The sequence below is a fragment of the Crinia signifera genome, chromosome 6 (assembly GCF_055691185.1).
Source record: "Crinia signifera chromosome 6, ASM5569118v1, whole genome shotgun sequence".
NCBI classification, from domain to species: domain Eukaryota; kingdom Metazoa; phylum Chordata; class Amphibia; order Anura; family Myobatrachidae; genus Crinia; species Crinia signifera.
The window spans coordinates 27,829,517-27,851,345 of record NC_139222.1 but is presented as its reverse complement, the minus strand read 5'-3'; the positions used below and the strand labels follow the sequence as shown (position 1 = coordinate 27,851,345).

Here is a 21,829-nt window from a genome sequence, read left to right as displayed (position 1 = left end):
AACATCCCTCCTTCCTCTATCCATCTGATCCCCTTCATTACGATGATTCTGAATATAGCAAAGAAAATCATCCTGAATCATTGGATAGTTAAACAGGCTCCTAGATTTCAGGAGGTTTTGACATTGTTAGTTAAATTCATGTATCTAGATAGATATAATGGACAAATCGCAGCAAAGAACCACACCGACTCATTTAAGAGAAAATGGGATCCTTTAGAATGTTTGCTTTCTCACAGTTATATGTCTCAAGTGTATCAGGATATTATTAACTAGCCTAGTTAATAGCCACCCTCTAGATTAGAAAACTGGTTTCCTTTGTGACACCTTCGGGCAAATTGACCAACAGCATCTGAAATACTCGTTTAGATTTACTTGTTTAGAAATACTTGTCTATAAATTTATATGAAAGAATATTGATAAACACCTCCCCCCCCCCCCCCCCATATTTCCTCCCCCATCCCTCCCCTCACCCAATCCCATATTTCCCCATTTACCCCCCCTATTCTCCCCCCCCTCACCCCCCCGTCCCCTCCCATTGCTTTCATTATTGCTTAGATGAAGGCCTCGGTATCAAACTGATCTAAGAAGTTAATCTACATACAGCATTTGTTTATGATTATACTCGATATTATGTGGAAACTGCTGACATAAGCCGATGACCTGTCTACAATGTTTATGTTTTGATTTGTATTAAAAACTGAAAACTCAATAAACATATTTTGAAAAAAAAAAAAAAAAAAAAGAACGTGACATGGTGTAACTACCAAGGGTGCAGCTGCTATCGGGCCCGAGCTGTTTCTAGGGCCCGCAGCTCCCCCCTGTACCAAGTCTTGACTGCACCAAAGATCAGCAGCATTCAGCGCTCCCTGCTCCACCTTGCCACGGCCCCCTCACCTTGGCCCTGCCAACGCAAGCTGCAGCACATCAACTGAGGATGAAGCTGCGCTCCCTCAACCCTCCTGGCTGGCTTCCAGCAGTCACGCGATTTGCGGTCATTTAGGGGGTGTGGCCTAATGCAGTGAAGTGCCCACCCCCATAAGAGGCCCCCTGGCTGTGCTCCCACTGACTGCTGTAATGAGGTATGCTCATCCCCACTCTCTGTCTGAAGCTGTCTAACTTCCCCCCTCTCTCTTTTTCTAACGCTGTCACATCCCCCCTCTCTGATGCTGTCTATTCCCCCTCTCTGATGCCGTCTCCTCCCCGTCTTTCTCTGATGCCGTCTCCTCCCCGTCTTTCTCTTATGCCGTCTCCTCCCCGTCTTTCTCTGATGCCGTCTCCTCCCCGTCTTTCTCTGACGCTGTCTCCTCCACCTCTTACTCTGATGTCGTCTCCATTCACCTCTCTCTCTGACGCCGTCTCCTTACACCTATCTCTGACGCCATTTCCTCCCGCTCTTACTCTGACCCTGTCTCCTCCCCCTCTTTCTCTGATGCTGTCTCCTCCCTCTCTTTCTCTGATGTCGTCTCCATTCACCTCTCTCTGATGCCATCTCCTTTCTCCTCTCTCTGATGCCGTCTACTTCCCCCTCTGTCCGATGCCATCTCCTCCCCCCCTCTCTCTGATGCCATCTCCTTCCACCTCTCTCTAATTCCATCTCCTCCCCCTCCCTCTGACGCCATCTCCTCCCAGTTTTCTGGACCCGGATGCGACCCGGAAGTTGTTCCCTTTTACACCGGTGTCCCCCGTCATTATGCTGGGTAGGGGAAGCCGGTGAATTCATGCCCGGAGCCGGCTCTCGGAGATAAAATCATCTCCAAGCACCTGGAAACCTGCCAACCGTCAACCCTGCAACGCTGACCGACGTGCTGGGGCCAACCCAACACCCAAGTAAGCTGCTGGACTGCCCCCAGCCTCCGTCCATGAGGTGAATGGATGCCGCACACAGGCATACATTCACCTCTGCTGCTGTTTGCATAGTACCGGGTCACCCATTTACACGGCCCCTGACTCCGGGGAAGCCCAGTGTCTGACCCTGATCATTTTGCCAGGTCGGACAGGGTCGCGACTCTGTAAAAGGGGTATAAGTGCCCTTATGGCTAACACCCAGCAATCACTACTATGCTGTTACTAGCAGTATAATACCTGGGGTTACCTGGTGCCAGCTGCAGCACTCTCCCTCCTGCCTGCCATGCACACCAGGAAGGGACGTTTCCCTGGTAACACAGCTCCTCCCACTCTGCCCCACACAGGAAATACACTTCGGCTACAGACGCGGGGGAGTCTGGGAGCCGAGTACAAACTACAACACAATGGCCGGCGCTGTATGAGGACACACAATGAGACATCACTAAGAGACTGGTAGAAGCGGCAATTGCATTGAGAGAATGCACAGAGAGAGTTCTGTGAGGTGCGGTCACCGGTAGTAGTTTCCATGCTATAATACGACCAGAAAGGTTCCATAATAATTGTCCCTTGTGTAACGGAGCGGCGGCCATTTTCCCGAAGACCAATCCACGCGTTCAGTGGCGGCAGCATCTCGGCTTCCTACTGGGGCAGCGCTGCTGAATCTTAGGTGAGGCCTCTCACTTCCAGAAGCCACGGTGATAAGGTTACGGGGGACCGAGAGAAGATATTGCTGTATCTGGCAGCAGGTGATGGTATTGTGCTGCCCTGGTGTTATTATACAGGCGGAGCAGCCTGTAGTGTTTGGTTATAAGGGAAGGATCGGCCTGCGGTGTCCTGTAATACAGGGGGAGCAGCCTGTGGTGTGGTGGACTGACTCCTGTGATACAGGGGGAGCGGCCTGTGATACAGGGGGAGCGGCCTGTGGTGGACTCCTGTGATACAGGGGGAGCGGCCTGTGATACAGGGGGAGCGGCCTGTGGTGTCCTGTGATACAGGGGGAGCGGCCTGTGGTGTCCTGTGATACGGGGGGGTGGGGGGGAGAGTGGCCTGTAGTGTCCTGTTATTCAGGGGGAGCGGCCTATGATGTCCTGTTATACGGGGGAGAGGCCTGTGATGTCATTTTATACAGAGGGGGAGCGGACTACGGCATCCTGTCATACTGTTTATACATGGGGAGCGGCTTGCTGCATCCTTTTATACAGGGAGGAGCATCCTGCAGCGTCCTGTTATACGGAGGGGGGCGTTCTGTTTATACAGGGGGAGTGGCCTGTGGCATCCTGTTTATGCAGTTGGAGCGGCCTGTGGTGTGAGCGGCCTCTGCCGTCCTATTTATACAGGGGGAGCGGCCTATGGCATCCTGTTACAAATGTTATACAGAGGGAGCAGCCTCTGGTGTGGTGTTATTATTATATAGTTCAGCAGCCTCTGCCTTTTTCTAAGATTACCATTAGGGAGCAGCTTTTGGTGTCCTGTTACAAAACAAAATTATTTTATATTATTTTTTTCAGGGTTTTGAGTCTCTGATATCTTCGTAGTAGTATGATGATTATACAGTGCGAGCAGCCTTTGGTGCCCTATTACAGACAACCATGTACTACAATGAACGTTGTAGTGGTATACTATAGCGCTTATACTATACATGTGCCCATTGTTCTCTGTATGATATATATATATATATGTGCGGAAACATTAGAGGCTGCTCTTGTGCCTCTGTGTAGATTTTTCTTATGGTGGCCATACACTACTGGGATGTATCGCAGCAGTGTATGGCCATGCGACCCCCTCCGAGCCGCCTGGGACCTGCATACGATGCATCACATGCTGTCATTTCACATGCAATGTATCCCATGCGACCCCATTCCCTGCCACCAGGAGGAGGGCCGAGTCGGCGGGTGGGCAGCAGGTCCGACTTCCTGCTCAGGTCCGAGGTGAATCCAACCCACGGCGGACGTCAAACACATCCGATTTCTCAGCCCGTTCCATCGGGATCGGGTGAAATTGGCCCAAATCGGACTAGTGTATGGGCACCTTTTACCTAATATGTTACATGTGTACTGTGTGGTGTTTACTGTAATTATATTTACACCTAGACAACGGAGCGGTGAGGAAACGGAGTGTTTACTAGACGTCACATGAGGATGAGACCCGTCACTGATTCCCTGAGGATGGACAAGGAGCAGAGTCACATGACTGAGAGGATACTAAATATAACCCTGGAGATCATCTACCTGCTGACTGGGGAGGTGAGGGGATCTGGGAGCGTCACTGTGACATCACTTATATCTATAGTAATAATACAGGGACGTGGCTGGGGAGGTGAGGGGATCTGGGAGCGTCACTGTGACATCACTTATATCTATAGTAATAATACAGGGACATGACTGGGGAGGTGAGGGGATCTGGGAGTGTCACTGTGATGTCACTTATATCTATAGTAATAATACAGGGACATGACTGGGGAGGTGAGGGGATCTGGGAGCGTCACTGTGACATCACTTATATCTATAGTAATAATACAGGGACGTGACTGGGGAGATGAGGAGATCTGGGAGCATCACTGTGACATCACTTATATCTATAGTAATAATACAGGGACGTGACTGGGGAGGTGAGGGGATCTGGGAGTGTCACTGTGACATCACCTATATCTATAGTAATAATACAGGGACATGACTGGGGAGGTGAGGGGATCTGGGAGCGTCACTGTGACATCACTTATATCTATAGTAATAATACAGGGACGTGACTGGGGAGATGAGGAGATCTGGGAGCATCACTGTGACATCACTTATATCTATAGTAATAATACAGGGACGTGACTGGGGAGGTGAGTGGATCTGGGAGTGTCACTGTGACGTCACATATATATAGTAATAATACAGGGAGGTGACTGGGGAGGTGAGTGGATCTGGGAGTGTCACTGTGACATCACTTATATCTATAGTAATAATACAGGGATGTGACTGGGGAGGTGAGGGGATCTATGGGTGTCACTGTGACATCACTTATATCTATAGTAATAATACAGGGACATGACTGGGGAGGTGAGGGGATCTGGGAGCGTCACTGTGACATCACTTATATCTATAGTAATAATACAGGGACGTGACTGGGGAGATGAGGGGATCTGGGAGCATCACTGTGACATCACTTATATCTATAGTAATAATACAGGGACGTGACTGGGGAGGTGAGTGGATCTGGTAGCGTCACTGTGACATCACTTGTATCTATAGTAATAATACAGGGACATGACTGGGAAGGTGAGGGGATCTGGGAGTGTCACTGTGACATTACTTATATCTATAGTAATAATACAGGGACATGACTGGGGAGGTGAGGGGATCTGGGAGTGTCACTGTGACATCACCTATATCTATAGTAATAATACAGGGACGTGACTGGGGAGGTGAGGGGATCTGGGAGTGTCACTGTGACATCACTTATATCTATAGTAATAATACAGGGAGGTGACTGGGGAGATGAGGGGATCTGGGAGCGTCACTGTGACATCACTTATATCTATAGTAATAATACAGGGACGTGACTGGGGAGGTGAGGGGATCTGGGAGTGTCACTGTGACATCACATATATCTATAGTAATAATACAGGGAGGTGAGGGGACCTGGGAGCGTCACTGTGACATCACTTATATCTATAATAATAATACAGGGACGTTACTGGGGAGGTGAGGGGATCTGTGAGTGTCACTGTGACATCACTTATATCTATAGTAATAATACAGGGAGGTGAGGGGATCTGGGGGTGTCACTGTGACATCACTTATATCTATAGTAATAATACAGGGACATGACTGGGGAGGTGAGGGGATCTGGGAGTGTCACTGTGACGTCACATATATATAGTAATAATACAGGGAGGTGACTGGGGAGGTGAGTGGATCTGGGAGTGTCACTGTGACATCACTTATATCTATAGTAATAATACAGGGATGTGACTGGGGAGGTGAGGGGATCTATGGGTGTCACTGTGACATCACTTATATCTATAGTAATAATACAGGGAGGTGAGGGGACCTGGGAGCGTCACTGTGACATCACTTATATCTATAGTAATAATACAGGGACGTTACTGGGGAGGTGAGGGGATCTGGGAGTGTCACTGTGACATCACTTATATCTATAGTAATAATACAGGGAGGTGAGGGGATCTGGGGGTGTCACTGTGACATCACTTATATCTATAGTAATAATACAGGGACATGACTGGGGAGGTGAGGGGATCTGGGAGTGTCACTGTGACGTCACATATATATAGTAATAATACAGGGAGGTGACTGGGGAGGTGAGTGGATCTGGGAGTGTCACTGTGACATCACTTATATCTATAGTAATAATACAGGGATGTGACTGGGGAGGTGAGGGGATCTATGGGTGTCACTGTGACATCACTTATATCTATAGTAATAATACAGGGACATGACTGGGGAGGTGAGGGGATCTGGGAGCGTCACTGTGACATCACTTATATCTATAGTAATAATACAGGGACGTGACTGGGGAGATGAGGGGATCTGGGAGCATCACTGTGACATCACTTATATCTATAGTAATAATACAGGGACGTGACTGGGGAGGTGAGTGGATCTGGTAGCGTCACTGTGACATCACTTGTATCTATAGTAATAATACAGGGACATGACTGGGAAGGTGAGGGGATCTGGGAGTGTCACTGTGACATTACTTATATCTATAGTAATAATACAGGGACATGACTGGGGAGGTGAGGGGATCTGGGAGTGTCACTGTGACATCACCTATATCTATAGTAGTAATACAGGGACGTGACTGGGGAGGTGAGGGGATCTGGGAGTGTCACTGTGACATCACTTATATCTATAGTAATAATACAGGGAGGTGACTGGGGAGATGAGGGGATCTGGGAGCGTCACTGTGACATCACTTATATCTATAGTAATAATACAGGGACGTGACTGGGGAGGTGAGGGGATCTGGGAGTGTCACTGTGACATCACATATATCTATAGTAATAATACAGGGAGGTGAGGGGACCTGGGAGCGTCACTGTGACATCACTTATATCTATAATAATAATACAGGGACGTTACTGGGGAGGTGAGGGGATCTGTGAGTGTCACTGTGACATCACTTATATCTATAGTAATAATACAGGGAGGTGAGGGGATCTGGGGGTGTCACTGTGACATCACTTATATCTATAGTAATAATACAGGGACATGACTGGGGAGGTGAGGGGATCTGGGAGTGTCACTGTGACGTCACATATATATAGTAATAATACAGGGAGGTGACTGGGGAGGTGAGTGGATCTGGGAGTGTCACTGTGACATCACTTATATCTATAGTAATAATACAGGGATGTGACTGGGGAGGTGAGGGGATCTATGGGTGTCACTGTGACATCACTTATATCTATAGTAATAATACAGGGATGTGACTGTGGAGGTGAGGGGATCTGGGAGCGTCACTGTGACATCACCTATATCTATAGTAATAATAAAGGGACATGACTGGCGAGGTGAGGGGATCTGTGAGTGTCACTGTGACATCACATATATCTATAGTAATAATACAGGGACGTGACTGGGGAGGTGAGGGGATCTGGGGGTGTCACTGTGACATCACTTATAGCTATAGCAATAATACAGGGACGTGACTGGGGAGGTGAGGGGATCTGGGAGTGTCCCTGTGATGTCACTTATATCTATAGTAATAATACAGGGACGTGACTGGGGAGGTGAGGGGATCTGGGAGTGTCACTGTGACATCACTTATATCTATAGTAATAATACAGGGATGTGACTGAGGAGGTGAGGGGATCTATGGGTGTCACTGTGACATCACTTATATCTATAGTAATAATACAGGGACATGACTGGGGAGGTGAGGGGATCTGGGAGCGTCACTGTGACATCAGTTATATCTATAGTAATAATACAGGGACGTGACTGGGGAGGTGAGGGGATCTGGGAGCGTCACTGTGACATCACCTATATCTATAGTAATAATAAAGGGACATGACTGGGGAGGTGAGGGGATCTGGGAGTGTCACTGTGACATCACTTATATCTATAGTAATAATACAGGGACATGACTGGGGAGGTGAGGGGTTCTGGGAGCGTCACTGTGACATCACCTATATCTATAGTAATATTACAGGGACATGATTGGGGAGGTGAGGGGATCTGGGAGTGTCACTGTTACATAACTTATATCTATAGTAATAATACAGGGAGGTGAGGGGATCTGGAAGTGTCACTATGACATCACTTATATCTATAGTAATAATACTGGGACGTGACTGGGGAGGTGAGGGGATCTGGTGTGTCACTGTGACCCCATATATCTATAGTAATAATACAGGGACATGACTGGGGAGGTGAGGGCATCTGGGAGCGTCACTGTGACATTACTTATATCTATAGAAATAATACAGGGACGTGACTGGGGAGGTGAGGGGATCTGGGAGCGTCACTGTGACATCACTTATATCTATAGTAATAATACAGGGACGTGACTGGGGAGGTGAGGGGATCTGGGAGTGTCACTGTGACATCACTTATATCTATAGTAATAATACAGGGACGTGACTGGGGAGGTGAGGGGATCTGGGAGTGTCACTGTGACATCACTTACATCTATAGTAATAATACAGGGACGTGACTGGGGAGGTGAGGGGAACTGGGAGTGTCACTGTGACATCACTTATATCTATAGTAATAATACAGGGATGTGACTGGGGAGGTGAGGGGATCTGGGAGCGTCACTGTGACATCACTTATATCTATAGTAATAATACATGGACGTGACTGGGGAGGTGAGGGGATCTGTGAGTGTCACTGTGACATCACTTATATCTATAGTAATAATACAGGGACGTGACTGGGGAGATGAGGGGATCTGGGAGCGTCACTGTGACATCACCTATATCTAAAGTAATAATACATGGACGTGACTGGGGAGGTGAGGGGATCTGTGACTGTCACTGTGACATCACATATATCTATAGTAATAATACATGGACGTGACTGGGGAGGTGAGGAGATCTCGGAGCGTCACTGTGACATCACTTATATCTATAGTAATAATACAGGGACGTGACTGGGGAGGTGAGGGGATCTGGGAGTGTCACTGTGACATCACCTATATCTATAGTAATAATACAGGGACGTGACTGGGGAGGTGAGGGGATCTGGGAGTGTCACTGTGATATCACTTACATCTATAGTAATAATACAGGGATGTGACTGGGGAGGTGAGGGGATCTGGGAGTGTCACTGTGACATCACCTATATCTATAGTAATAATACATGGACGTGACTGGGGAGGTGAGGAGATCTGGGAGCGTCACTGTGACATCACTTATATCTATAGTAATAATACAGGGACGTGACTGGGGAGATGAGGGGATCTGGGAGTGTCACTGTGACATCACCTATATCTATAGTAATAATACAGGGACGTGACTGGGGAGGTGAGGGGATCTGGGAGTGTCACTGTGACATCACTTATATCTATAGTAATAATACAGGGACGTGACTGGGGAGATGAGGGGATCTGGGAGCATCACTGTGACATCACTTATATCTATAGTAATAATACAGGGACGTGACTGGGGAGGTGAGTGGATCTGGTAGCGTCACTGTGACATCACTTGTATCTATAGTAATAATACAGGGACATGACTGGGAAGGTGAGGGGATCTGGGAGTGTCACTGTGACATTACTTATATCTATAGTAATAATACAGGGACATGACTGGGGAGGTGAGGGGATCTGGGAGTGTCACTGTGACATCACCTATATCTATAGTAATAATACAGGGACGTGACTGGGGAGGTGAGGGGATCTGGGAGTGTCACTGTGACATCACTTATATCTATAGTAATAATACAGGGAGGTGACTGGGGAGATGAGGGGATCTGGGAGCGTCACTGTGACATCACTTATATCTATAGTAATAATACAGGGAGGTGAGGGGATCTGGAAGTGTCACTATGACATCACTTATATCTATAGTAATAATACAGGGACGTGACTGGGGAGGTGGGATCTGGGAGCGTCACTGTGACATCACTTATATCTATAGTAATAATACAGGGACGTGACTGGGGAGGTGAGGGGATCTGGTGTGTCACTGTGACCCCATATATCTATAGTAATAATACAGGGACATGACTGGGGAGGTGAGGGCATCTGGGAGCGTCACTGTGACATCACTTATATCTATAGTAATAATACAGGGACGTGACTGGGGAGGTGAGGGGATCTGGGAGTGTCACTGTGACATCACTTATATCTATAGTAATAATACAGGGACGTGACTGGGGAGGTGAGGGGATCTGGGAGTGTCACTGTGACATCACTTACATCTATAGTAATAATACAGGGACGTGACTGGGGAGGTGAGGGGAACTGGGAGTGTCACTGTGACATCACTTATATCTATAGTAATAATACAGGGATGTGACTGGGGAGGTGAGGGGATCTGGGAGCGTCACTGTGACATCACTTATATCTATAGTAATAATACATGGACGTGACTGGGGAGGTGAGGGGATCTGTGAGTGTCACTGTGACATCACTTATATCTATAGTAATAATACAGGGACGTGACTGGGGAGGTGAGGGGATCTGGGAGTGTCACTGTGACATCACTTATATCTATAGTAATAATACAGGGACGTGACTGGGGAGATGAGGGGATCTGGGAGCATCACTGTGACATCACTTATATCTATAGTAATAATACAGGGACGTGACTGGGGAGGTGAGTGGATCTGGTAGCGTCACTGTGACATCACTTGTATCTATAGTAATAATACAGGGACATGACTGGGAAGGTGAGGGGATCTGGGAGTGTCACTGTGACATTACTTATATCTATAGTAATAATACAGGGACATGACTGGGGAGGTGAGGGGATCTGGGAGTGTCACTGTGACATCACCTATATCTATAGTAATAATACAGGGACGTGACTGGGGAGGTGAGGGGATCTGGGAGTGTCACTGTGACATCACTTATATCTATAGTAATAATACAGGGAGGTGACTGGGGAGATGAGGGGATCTGGGAGCGTCACTGTGACATCACTTATATCTATAGTAATAATACAGGGACGTGACTGGGGAGGTGAGGGGATCTGGGAGTGTCACTGTGACATCACATATATCTATAGTAATAATACAGGGAGGTGAGGGGACCTGGGAGCGTCACTGTGACATCACTTATATCTATAGTAATAATACAGGGACGTGACTGGGGAGGTGAGGAGATCTGGGAGCGTCACTGTGATATCACTTATATCTATAATAATAATACAGGGACGTGACTGGGGAGGTGAGGGGATCTGGGAGCGTCACTGTGACATCACTTATATCTATAGTAATAATACAGGGACGTGAGGGGATCTGGGAGCGTCACTGTGACATCACTTACAGTATATCTATAGTAATAATACAGGGACATCACTATGCTGGTGAGGATATCTGAGAGTGTCAGTGATATCACTGATATATTATTACTACAGTGACCTGATTGGTGGATTTTGGTAAATACATATCATAGCACTAATAGAGGGTGATGACTGGGAGTATAATATTTATTTACAGTTTCTTATATAGCGCAGCAGATTCCGTTGCGCTTTACAATTTTAGAAAGTGATAAAACAAACTGGGTAACAACAGACAGACTTGGGGGCTAGAGGGCCCTGCTGCAAGCTTACAATCTCTAGGGACATAGGAGGGAAACACAGGGACAGGCCCCAGTAATAGCATAGCAGTCCCACCAAGTTACAAGTCCAGAAGGGAAGCTATATAATACATAAGTGCCTCAGAGGGTTATGCGTATGTAACTTAAATATTATAGGCTTGCCTGAAGAGGTGAGTTTTCAGGGAACACTTGAAAGTTTGGAGGCTAGTGGAGAGTCTTATTGTGCGTGGAAGGGCATTCCATAGGCTGGGAGCAGCCCGATGAAAGTCCTGTAATAGTGAATGGGAGCTAGTGATCCGTGCAGGAGAGAGACGCAGATCTTGTGTAGAGCGCAGTGGTCGAGATGGGAGATATTTTGTGATAAGTAAAGAGATATAAGCTGGTTCAGTATGGTTAATAGCTTTATATGCGAGTAGAAGGGTATTATATTGAATACGGTAAGGTACGGGCAAAGTATGCGAGTGCATGCAGTAATAGTATATTTTCCAATACACAGGGTTACAAAGTAGTGAAGAAGACATCCAGTGACCATGAGACACCCAGTTGCCATCCCTGTGTGTCAGGAGAACTGAGCAGGACCCAGAGCCCCATCACAGTGCCTCCACCTCATTCACTGATACATGGGAGAGACAAGGAGCAGAAGATCCTGGAACTCACCAACAAGATCATCCAGCTGCTGACCGGAGAGGTGACTGCTGGGAATGGGACATTATACAGTAACACCGGGGGATGTGACTGGAGAGGTGACTGCTGGGAATGGGACATTATACAGTAACGCCGGGGGATGTGACCGGAGAAGTGACTGCTGGGAATGGGACATTATACAGTAACACCGGGGGATGTGACCGGAGAGGTGACTGCTGGTAATGGGACATTATACAGTAACACCGGGGGATGTGACCGGAGAGGTGACTGCTGGGAATGGGACATTATACAGTAACACAGAGGGAGGAGACTGCAGAGGTGACTGCTGGGAATGGGACATTATACAGTAACACCAGGGGATGTGACCGGAGAGGTGACTGCTGGGAATGGGACATTATACAGTAACACCAGGGGATGTGACCGGAGAGGTGACTGCTAGGAATGGGACATTATACAGTAACACCGGGGGATGTGACCGGAGAGGTGACTGCTGGGAATGGGACATTATACAGTAACACTGGGGGATGTGACTGGATAAGTGACTGCTGGGAATGGGACATTATACAGTAACACCGGGGGATGTGACCAGAGAGGTGACTGCTGGGAATGGGACATTATACCGTAACACCGGGGGATGTGACCGGAGAGGTGACTGCTGGGAATGGGGATTATACAGTAACACCGGGGGATGTGACCGGGGAGGTGACTGCTGTAAATGGGACATTATACAGTAACACCGGGGGATGTGACCGGAGAGGTGACTGCTGGGAATGGGACATTATACAGTAACACCGGGGGATGTGACCGGAGAGGTGACTGCTGGGAATGCTACATCATACAGTAACACCATGGGATGTGACCGGAGAGGTGACTGCTGGGAATGGGGCATTATACAGTAACACCGTGGGATGTGACCGGAGAGGTGACTGCTGGGAATGGGGCATTATACAGTAACACCGGGGGATGTGTCTGGGTGATGACTGTATCAGTGTGTGTGTCGGGTTTCTATAAGGTGTCAGGATGTCACTGTCTATCTCTCCATGCAGGAACGGGAGTATATAGAGGAACACAAGGGTCTGTGCAGGGATGTTATGATGGAGAATCACTGGCCCCTCACATCACTGGGTATGAGGAGAGTTTGTTTTATTGTACAGGGGCGAGCAGGTATGGGGGCCCCCTATATACACGTATCATTTGCTAATCCACATGTACAATATATTCAGTCACTGTGTGTCTCCTACAGATGGGCCCAGTAACAGAGATACCCCAGAGAGATGTCCCCATCCTCTGTATTCCCAGCACTGTACAGAGGAGACTCACAGGACCCCACAGGAGGATCAGGTAGGTGGGAATTAGGGTCTCCCCAATATTCCTAAGTGACTGTCACTATATGAATTGCAGTGGTTGTGTGTGTGTGTGTGTGTGTGTGTGTGTGTGTGTGTCCTATGCACGGATATTGTACTGTGTAATCTCACTAGCATCAAACATTGCTAATGAGATATTTTTTTGTAGGTTCAATGTGAAGATATTAAGGCAGAAGACACAGAGGAAGAAGAGACGTATGTGACTGACATTAGGGCAGAAGACACAGAGGAAGAAGGGACGGATGTGACTGACATTAAGGCAGAAGACACAGAGGAAGAAGAGACGGATGTGACTGACATTAGGGCAGAAGACACAGAGGAAGAAGAGACGGATGTGACTGACATTAAGGCAGAAGACACAGAGGAAAAAGAGACGGATGTGACTGACATTAGGGCAGAAGACACAGAGGAAGAAGAGACGGATGTGACTGACATTAAGGCAGAAGACACAGAGGAAGAAGAGACGTATGTGACGGATATGAAGATAAGAGAAGAGTCTTATGTGTCTGATAAGAAAGAAGATACAGAGACAGAAGACACACATATGAGGGGTGATCAGCAGTGTAATAAAGAGGAAATCCCTAAAGATATCAGCACAGGTGAGGCATAATCATTTCTTCGACGATCCCCATGGCAGCCATAACACTGGGATGTTTCCTTTCCCCTATAGATTAGACAGGAGTTTTCTCTTTCCTCCACTAGGTGACACTGGAGAGTTACAGTGGGGAATAGAAGGCGACCACAGGGAGCTTGGGCACTTTAGAATAAATTAATAGTGACTAACTCCTCCCCTTCTACTTCCTCTCCTAGGCAGTTTTAGCATGTGCCCTGCGGGAGCTGGGTGCGTTCAAGGCTCACTCCTGAGCTTTATATATTTTTTAATGTAAATGATGCTACAATCAGCAGGAGGACAGGCAGGTAGCTCCCTGTCCCTACCTGCCTGCGACGCGGGCGCTGTCGGCAGGTCCGGTCGCAGCTGCATGCAGCTCGCCTCCGGTACCTGGCTGCAGGATCCACAGATCCTGAGGTCCCGTCGCCGCTGCTTGCAGCGCGCCTCGAGGACCACTCAGCATGCCGCACCCGACAGCTACGGCAGGGGTAAGTATAACACTGATTCCCCGCTAGCGGGGGATTCAGTGTAAAAAGCCGCGGCAGCGCACTTTTTAAATACGGCGCCATTCCTGAGGAGCGAGAGCGCGGCATGCTGGGTACTTCCGCTTCCTCCTTCTTTGTAGGAGCGGCGGCCATTGAAGCAGCAGCGTGATCCGCGTCTCCCTCGAGGCGTCTGTGAAGTGCCGGTGACCCTGGTTCAGTGAGTCACAGCGGGACATAGGAGGTCAGGGCAGCTTGGACTGTGTCCAAAAAGGTCCCTTAGCCGGCGCAAGTTATATTTATATACAGTGCGCGTAGCGGCCTCGTGGCAGACTCTGCCTCTTTTCCTGTACCTCCTCTCCTGTCCGGTATTCCATCTTTCTCTCCTTTCTGTGTAAGATTGCTGAGTGTATGATGGCTGGTAAAAAGATTGCGTGCAAGAAGTGCAGCAATAAGTTCGCGCCACACGCGGAGGGCACCATTTTATGTCCCTCATGTACTGCATCCCCAGCCCCCACCCCATCAACATCGGGGCAGGATACACCTGTATGGGCTTCACAGTTGTCTACAGTGATTTCTCAGCTAGCTTCTGAGTTATCTTCTGCCAGACAGGATAGGGATGCAGCCAGGGATCAGCAGGCAGAGTTAACCTCTGCTGTGGAGAGTTTGTCTAGAGCATTGCATGCAGACACCTCTACACCCCCTCCCCCTAGACTCACTTCTGCTAATAGGATGTTTCCTCAGGTCCCTCTGTTAGATGATACAGATGATGACATGCCAGCTCTAGAGGAGGGTGAATTTCATGACCCTGATGCTCAGCCTGATGCTGAGCCTGATGCTCCGTTTATACAGGACACTGATGTCCCTTCTCAGGGTTTAGAGGACTTAATACAAGCAGTCCGGTTAACCCTCAATGTCACAGAGGAGGTGAGACCGGCTGCGCGTCCCTCAGTGTTTGCTAAAAAGCAGAAACAGTCTGCATATTTCCCAGCCTCAGAGGAGCTGGATGAACACTTGCAAAAAGCCTGGTTACACCCAGACAAAAAGTTTCAGGTGTCTCAGAGATTTTTCACTGCCTATCCTTTTCCTAAGGATGCTAGAAAGTCATGTGAGACGCCACCTGCTGTTGATTCTTCGGTATCACGCTTGTCCAAAAAGACAGTGTTACCCATCCCAGGTGCCTCTACCCTTAAAGATGTGTCTGATAGGCGGTTAGAGAGTGCTCTGAAGAATGTTTATACAGCCGCTGGTCTCTTACAACGTCCAGCACAAGTGGGTTGTTTGGTCAATAGGGCCATGGAGGTATGGGCATCCCAGGTGGCCTCCTCTCTAGACCCAGGGGCAAGTGAAATGTTGCTCTTAGTGGAACACATACGTGAGGCTGCAGGTTACTTGGTTGAAGCCTCTTCAGACGTTTGTATGCTTGCGGCCCGTATTTCTGCTCTCTCAGTTTCTGCTCGCCGTACTCTTTGGTTGAGACAGTGGAATGCAGATGCCGACTCCAAAAAGGCGGTGGAAGCATTACCCTTTGCTGGTGAGGCCCTCTTTGGTCCAGAGTTGGACAAAATGATTTCACAGGCTACAGGGGGTAAGTCTCAGTTCCTGCCCACTGCAGCCCCTCCCCCACGTAGGTCATTTCCTACTACTGGAGGACAGTCCTTTCGGTCCTTTCGGCCCACCCCCAGATTCAGGGGTAGGTCTAGGGGACCGACTACTAGCTCCAGAGGCTTCCGAGGAAGAGGCAGAGGTTCAGCCAGTGCTCCAATCCTGGATGCAAAGGTTACCTCAAAGCCCTCAGCATGACTCCCCCAGCTCCTGTCCAGATCACAGGGTGGGAGGCCGGCTTCTCTTTTACCATCAGGTATGGGCCGGTTCATGCAAGGATGCATGGGTAAAGGACCTGGTAGCAGTAGGCTACAAGATAGATTTCTTGTTGCCTCCTCCTCAACGGTTTTTTCCCACAGGTTTGCCAGCTTCACAGGAGAAAGGCAGGGCCTTACAGGCCGCCATCCAAAAGCTCAGGGATCAAGGGGTGGTTATCCCGGTCCCGGAACCAGAAAAGGCAAAGGGATTCTATTCCAGCCTTTTTCTGGTTCCCAAGCCGGACGGCTCAGTGAGACCCATCTTGAACTTGAAGCAGCTCAATCCCTTCTTGCGGTTCACTCGCTTCAAGATGGAGTCTCTCCAGTCTGTCATTGCAGGCCTGGAACCAGGGGAGTTTCTTGTATCCATCGATATCATAGATGCATACCTGCATATCCCAATCTGGCCTCCTCACCAGGCATTCTTGCGGTTTGCTGTCCAGAACTATCACCTGCAGTTCCGAGCCCTCCCATTCGGCCTCTCCTCTGCGCCTCGGGTATTTACCAAAGTGATGGCTGTCATGATGGAAATACTCAGGGCTCAGGGAGTTACCATTGTCCCTTATTTGGACGACCTTCTGTTGAAGGCTCCGTCCAAGGAGGTTCTGCTGCACAACATCCACCTGACACGTCGGACCCTGGAGTCCCATGGCTGGATGCTCAACATCCAGAAGTCACAGCTGACCCCATCGCAGAGGATTCTGTTCCTAGGGATGACTCTGGACACTGTCCAGAGAAGGGTGTTCCTCCCCATGGACAAGATCTTGTCCCTGCAGGAAGCGGTTCGACTGCTGCTGCAGCATCGAACAGTCACAGTTCTTCTTTGCACAAGGCTGCTGGGAAGGATGGTGGCCACGTTCGAGGCGGTGCAGTACGGGCGGTTTCGATCTCGCCCCTTCCATCTGTGTCTGCTCCGCCAGTGGACAGGCTCACACCTGTTTCTACAGCAGAGGATCTCTCTCTCCCATCAGGCTCGAGCGTCACTGGCGTGGTGGCTCAACTCCAGCAACCTGCAGGAGGGGCGGAGGATCGCCATTCACAATTGGACGCTCCTCACCACGGACGCCAGCCTCAGGGGCTGGGGAGCGGTCACGCTGGGCCTCCACTTCCAAGGACTGTGGACCCCGGAGGAAGCACAGATGTCCATCAATGTGCTGGAACTGCGAGCAGTGTATTATGCCATGCTCCAGGCAGAAGTGGTTCTCCGGAACAAGGACATCCGGGTGCAGTCCGACAATGCCACGGCTGTGGCTTACATAAACAAGCAGGGAGGCACCCGCAGCCGTGCAGCGATGAGAGAGGTAAAGAGGATTCTGTGCTGGGTGCAGGAGCACGCAGGGGCCGTGTCTGCCGTTTTCATTCCAGGCGTGGAAAATTGGGAGGCAGACTACCACAGCCGCCGGGACGTCCACCACGGAGAGTGGTGTCTGAACCCTCTGGTCTTCCAGACCCTGACCCGTCGGTGGGGTTGTCCGCAGATAGACATGATGGCCTCCAGACACAACCACCAGTTGCCCCGGTACTGCGCTCGGACAAGAGATCCACAGGCGGTGGCTGTGGACGCTCTCACGGCACCCTGGACGGATCAGTTTCTTTACATCTTTCCTCCAGTGCCTCTCATCCCTCGGGTTCTGCAGAGAATCCGACGGGAGTCGGTGACAGTGCTGTTCATTGCCCCAGATTGGCCTCGCCGGTCGTGGTACACGGTCCTAACAGGCCTGTTAGTAGACGAGCCATGGCCTCTGCCTCTCTGCGAAGACCTGCTAACACAGGGTCCGTTCGCCTGTCCCAACTTACAGCAGCTTCATTTGACGGCATGGCTGTTGAGAGGTCCATCCTGAGGAAGGCAGGGATCCCGCAGGCGGTGATTCCAACCATGATAGGAGCCAGAAAGCAGGTTACCTCAGTGCATTACCACCGCATCTGGAGGGCCTATGTGGCCTGGTGCGAATCCAGGAGGGTTTCTCGGGTGAACTTCAAACTGGCCAGATTACTGCTGTTCTTGCAAAAGGGTTTGGCCTCAGGACTCCGGCTGGGGTCCTTGAAGGTTCAAGTATCCGCCCTCTCCATTTTTTTCCAGAAGAAGCTGGCTCTTCTTCCCCAGGTACAGACTTTCTTCCAGGGGGTGTTGCGGCTGCAACCCCCCTTCAGACCTCCTACTGCTCCATGGGACCTGGATGTGGTACTGGCTTTTCTCCAGTCCTCTGTATTTGAGCCCATGGAGGAGGTGGAACTAAAATACGTCACCTGGAAGACTGTCATACTGTTGGCCTTGGCTTCAGCTAGAAGGGTGTCGGAGCTCAGTGCTCTTTCTTGTAAGGCACCCTTCTTACGTTTCCACGAGGATAGAGCGGAGCTGCGCACCTCTAGTGTTTTTCTCCCAAAGGTTGTCACGGCATTCCACATTAACCAACCTATTGTGGTGCCGGCCTTTCGGGAGGACTCGCAGGAGTCTAGGGCGCTGGACGTGGTCCGGGCCTTGCGCATTTACGTGGCCAGAACAGAGTCTATTCGTAAGTCGGATGCCTTGTTTGTCCTCTATGACTCCTTGCGTCCTGGTTGGCCAGCCTCCAAGCAGGCCTTGGCCAGGTGGATCAGATTGACCATTCGTCAAGCTTATGTGGCCTCCTCTAGGGTGCCACCTTCTTCAATTTCCGCCCATTCAACAAGGTCGGTGGGTACCTCCTGGGCGGCTGCCCGTGGAGTTTCTATACAGGATTTATGTAGAGCGGCTACGTGGTCTGGTCAGAGGACCTTTGTCCGCTTTTACAAGTTTGACACTTTTGCGGCAGCCGCTTCGCGGTTTGGCCGTTCTGTGTTAAGGGGTTCTCAGCGTCATCCCACCCGTGTTGGGAGCTCTGGAACGTCCCCACTGTAACTCTCCAGTGTCACCTAGTGGAGGAAAGAGAAAAGGGGGTTTTGTACTTACCGTTAAATCCTTTTCTCAGACTCCATAGGTGACACTGGACGCCCACCCGATGCTGTCTTTCCGGGTTACTTTTTGGTTTCAGGTTGGTCAATTACCTGAGGTTAAAGAGACTGTTATACTCAGTCTGAGTTCTAGTTTTACTAAGTTTTTATTTTTGGATGAGTTCATTCTGTTATGAATGCTATTCTTCAAACTATATGTTCACTCTATATGAGTGTGTGTGTGACTTGGGTACTTGTGAGTTATCCGGGCTGCCGATTTTTTGATTGTATGCCTTAAGTTAAGGCATACAATCAGATGCGATGCGATATCGCATCGCATGCGACCATCGGATGCGATGACCCGATTTTTCCATAGGAATCAATGTTAAAATGGACTGAGTCCATTTTAACATGGAATTCAATGGGAAAAAGGGGTCCTTTTCATACCCCTACTATCCAAGTGGGCATGGAGTTGGATATAAACCTGTGGCGAGCGTAGCGAGCCACCGAGCCCGAAGCGTGGCGAGCGAACGGTATTCTGTGTCCCCTCGCGGAGCTCGCCACGCTTCGGGCTCGGTGGCTCGCTACGCTCGCCACAGGTTTATTTCCAACTCCATGCCCACTTGGATAGTAGGGGTATGAAAAGGACCCTTTTTCCCATTGAATTCCATGTTAAAATGGACTCAGTCCATTTTAACATTGATTCCTATGGAAAAATCGGGTCATTGCATCGCATCCGTTGGTCGCATGCGATGCGATGCAATGTGCCCGATCCGACCCGATTTAGAAATCGGCAGCCCGGATAACTCACAAGTACCGTGACTTGTTATGTTATGTTTGACCTCCTCTCGGAAGTGTGTTGTTTTTCCTTTCTTCCAGCTCCCTCCGGGCACATACCTAACTGCCTAGGAGAGGAAGTAGAAGGGGAGGAGTTAGTCACTATTAATTTATTCTAAAGTGCCCAAGCTCCCTGTGGTCGCCTTCTATTCCCCACTGTAACTCTCCAGTGTCACCTATGGAGTCTGAGAAAAGGATTTAACGGTAAGTACAAAATCCCCTTTTCCTTGTCAGGGTCCATGGGTCCCACAGGGGACATCGGGTTGTAGGCGGATCCAGGGGGTCCGAGGCACCAATCAGCGAAGCTCTTAAAGGTTTTACCCAGCATGCCCGGGCCCTCTCCCCTACAACCCTGCAGGAAGCAGACGCACCTGTAATCAGCAGGAATCACCTCTTTGAGGTGATTCCAGAAGAAGCTTTTTATTTTTAAAACTGCCGCTTTGCGGCAGAAGACGCTCCCCGCTGTCAGTGATTGACAGCGGAGTGAGCGTCTCCATCACTCCTCCCGGCGCCGACCTCCTCAGAACATCTTGAGGCAGACGGCGGGGGTGACGTCAGTGCCTAGCACCGCCGGACGTCTCCCTCCTGACAGCGTGGCCGGACCAGGAGCAGGTAAGGCTTCCTATGGAAGCACAAACCGCTGTCTTACCGCGGTGCGCTGGGAGACGCCCGCGGTAGCTGGCGTGGGCACTCGCTGCGGCTAGGGACCCCACTAGACCACCGGGGACAGAGCGGCAGGCTGGGCCTGGGGGGACCCATTTTATCATTGGCTCTTATGCTCCGGTGGGGGAAGTCCAGCAAGGGGAGGTGGCGCTTGGCCTGCAGTCCCTCCCCCAGCTTTGGCGCCAATCTCCACGAGATCTGCCGTCCATTAGCTGAACCTGTTTGTGCCCGCCCCCCCTCTCTTGGACCAGTGCCATTACAGCAGCACGCAGGTCTCCAGAGGTCGGGCACATCTCTCTCCCCTGTGAAACCGGCTACAGGTTAAGTAGTACTTTTCACAGCCACCCTCATTCCCCCTTTGCTCTATAGAGTACTGTGGTTGATATAGGGTGTGTTAGCCTATCTATATTGCCTAATATAGTGTGTATGTGACTTTGTGCTAGTACTTTTTTTTTTTTTTTCCTCTGTCAGTTTTTTTCTCAAACTGTCCACTTTACTTCTAAGTGAGGTTTTTACCTCAGAGGTCACATACTGTCAGTGGATCACTCTAGGTCCTCTTCTACTGAGTTACCTACTGTGCACTGTATCACCCCTATTGGGAGTGTTCTCACTATGTCCAAACGGGGGCGCAACCAGACAGAATCTCCCTTGCTCTTGTCTTGCAAGAGCTGCGCTGCAGGTCTGTCTGAAATGGATGTCATCCAGGATGGGCTATGTGTCAATTGCTTTACCCCTCCTGACCAACCCCAGTCCTCGGGGGCCCCCCAACCACCATGGGCAGCCTTTCAACAGCTGTTGGGCACCCTGGTGGATCGTCTCCCTAATGCTGTAGCACCCCCTGTAGTACAGCCCCCCCCACCATGGGTGGATGCTCTGTCGACCACGGTGCAGACC

The 21,829-nt window shown here is 49.7% G+C and overlaps 2 protein-coding genes across 2 annotated transcripts in view; both read left to right on the top strand.

The window, feature by feature from the left end:
- The first annotated feature begins 2,233 nt into the window (after positions 1-2,233).
- LOC146010156 (uncharacterized) overlaps positions 2,234-21,829 on the top strand; it is a 213,030-nt gene continuing 193,434 nt past the window's right edge. The window contains exons 1-3 of the mRNA XM_083151117.1: positions 2,234-2,512; positions 3,936-4,088; positions 12,059-12,250. Of these exons, the coding sequence (XP_083007243.1) occupies positions 3,978-4,088; positions 12,059-12,250 (303 nt within the window). The 5' untranslated portion in view covers positions 2,234-2,512; positions 3,936-3,977. The remainder of the gene's footprint in view (positions 2,513-3,935; positions 4,089-12,058; positions 12,251-21,829) is intronic.
- On the top strand, positions 13,248-14,181 carry LOC146007382 (uncharacterized). The gene is made up of 3 exons (XM_083145731.1): positions 13,248-13,332; positions 13,451-13,548; positions 13,720-14,181. Exons 1-3 carry the CDS (start codon positions 13,248-13,250, stop codon positions 14,179-14,181), a joined length of 645 nt encoding a protein of 214 aa, XP_083001857.1.

Excerpts from the sequence above, each read along its gene's own strand:
- LOC146007382 (XM_083145731.1), top strand. The coding sequence starts at position 13,248 with ATGCAGGAACGGGAGTATATAGAGGAACACAAGGGTCTGTGCAGGGAT. Across the intron at positions 13,333-13,450 it reads CTGGCCCCTCACATCACTGG|ATGGGCCCAGTAACAGAGAT; the intron begins GTATGAGGAGAG and ends TGTCTCCTACAG. Across the intron at positions 13,549-13,719 it reads GGACCCCACAGGAGGATCAG|GTTCAATGTGAAGATATTAA; the intron begins GTAGGTGGGAAT and ends ATTTTTTTGTAG.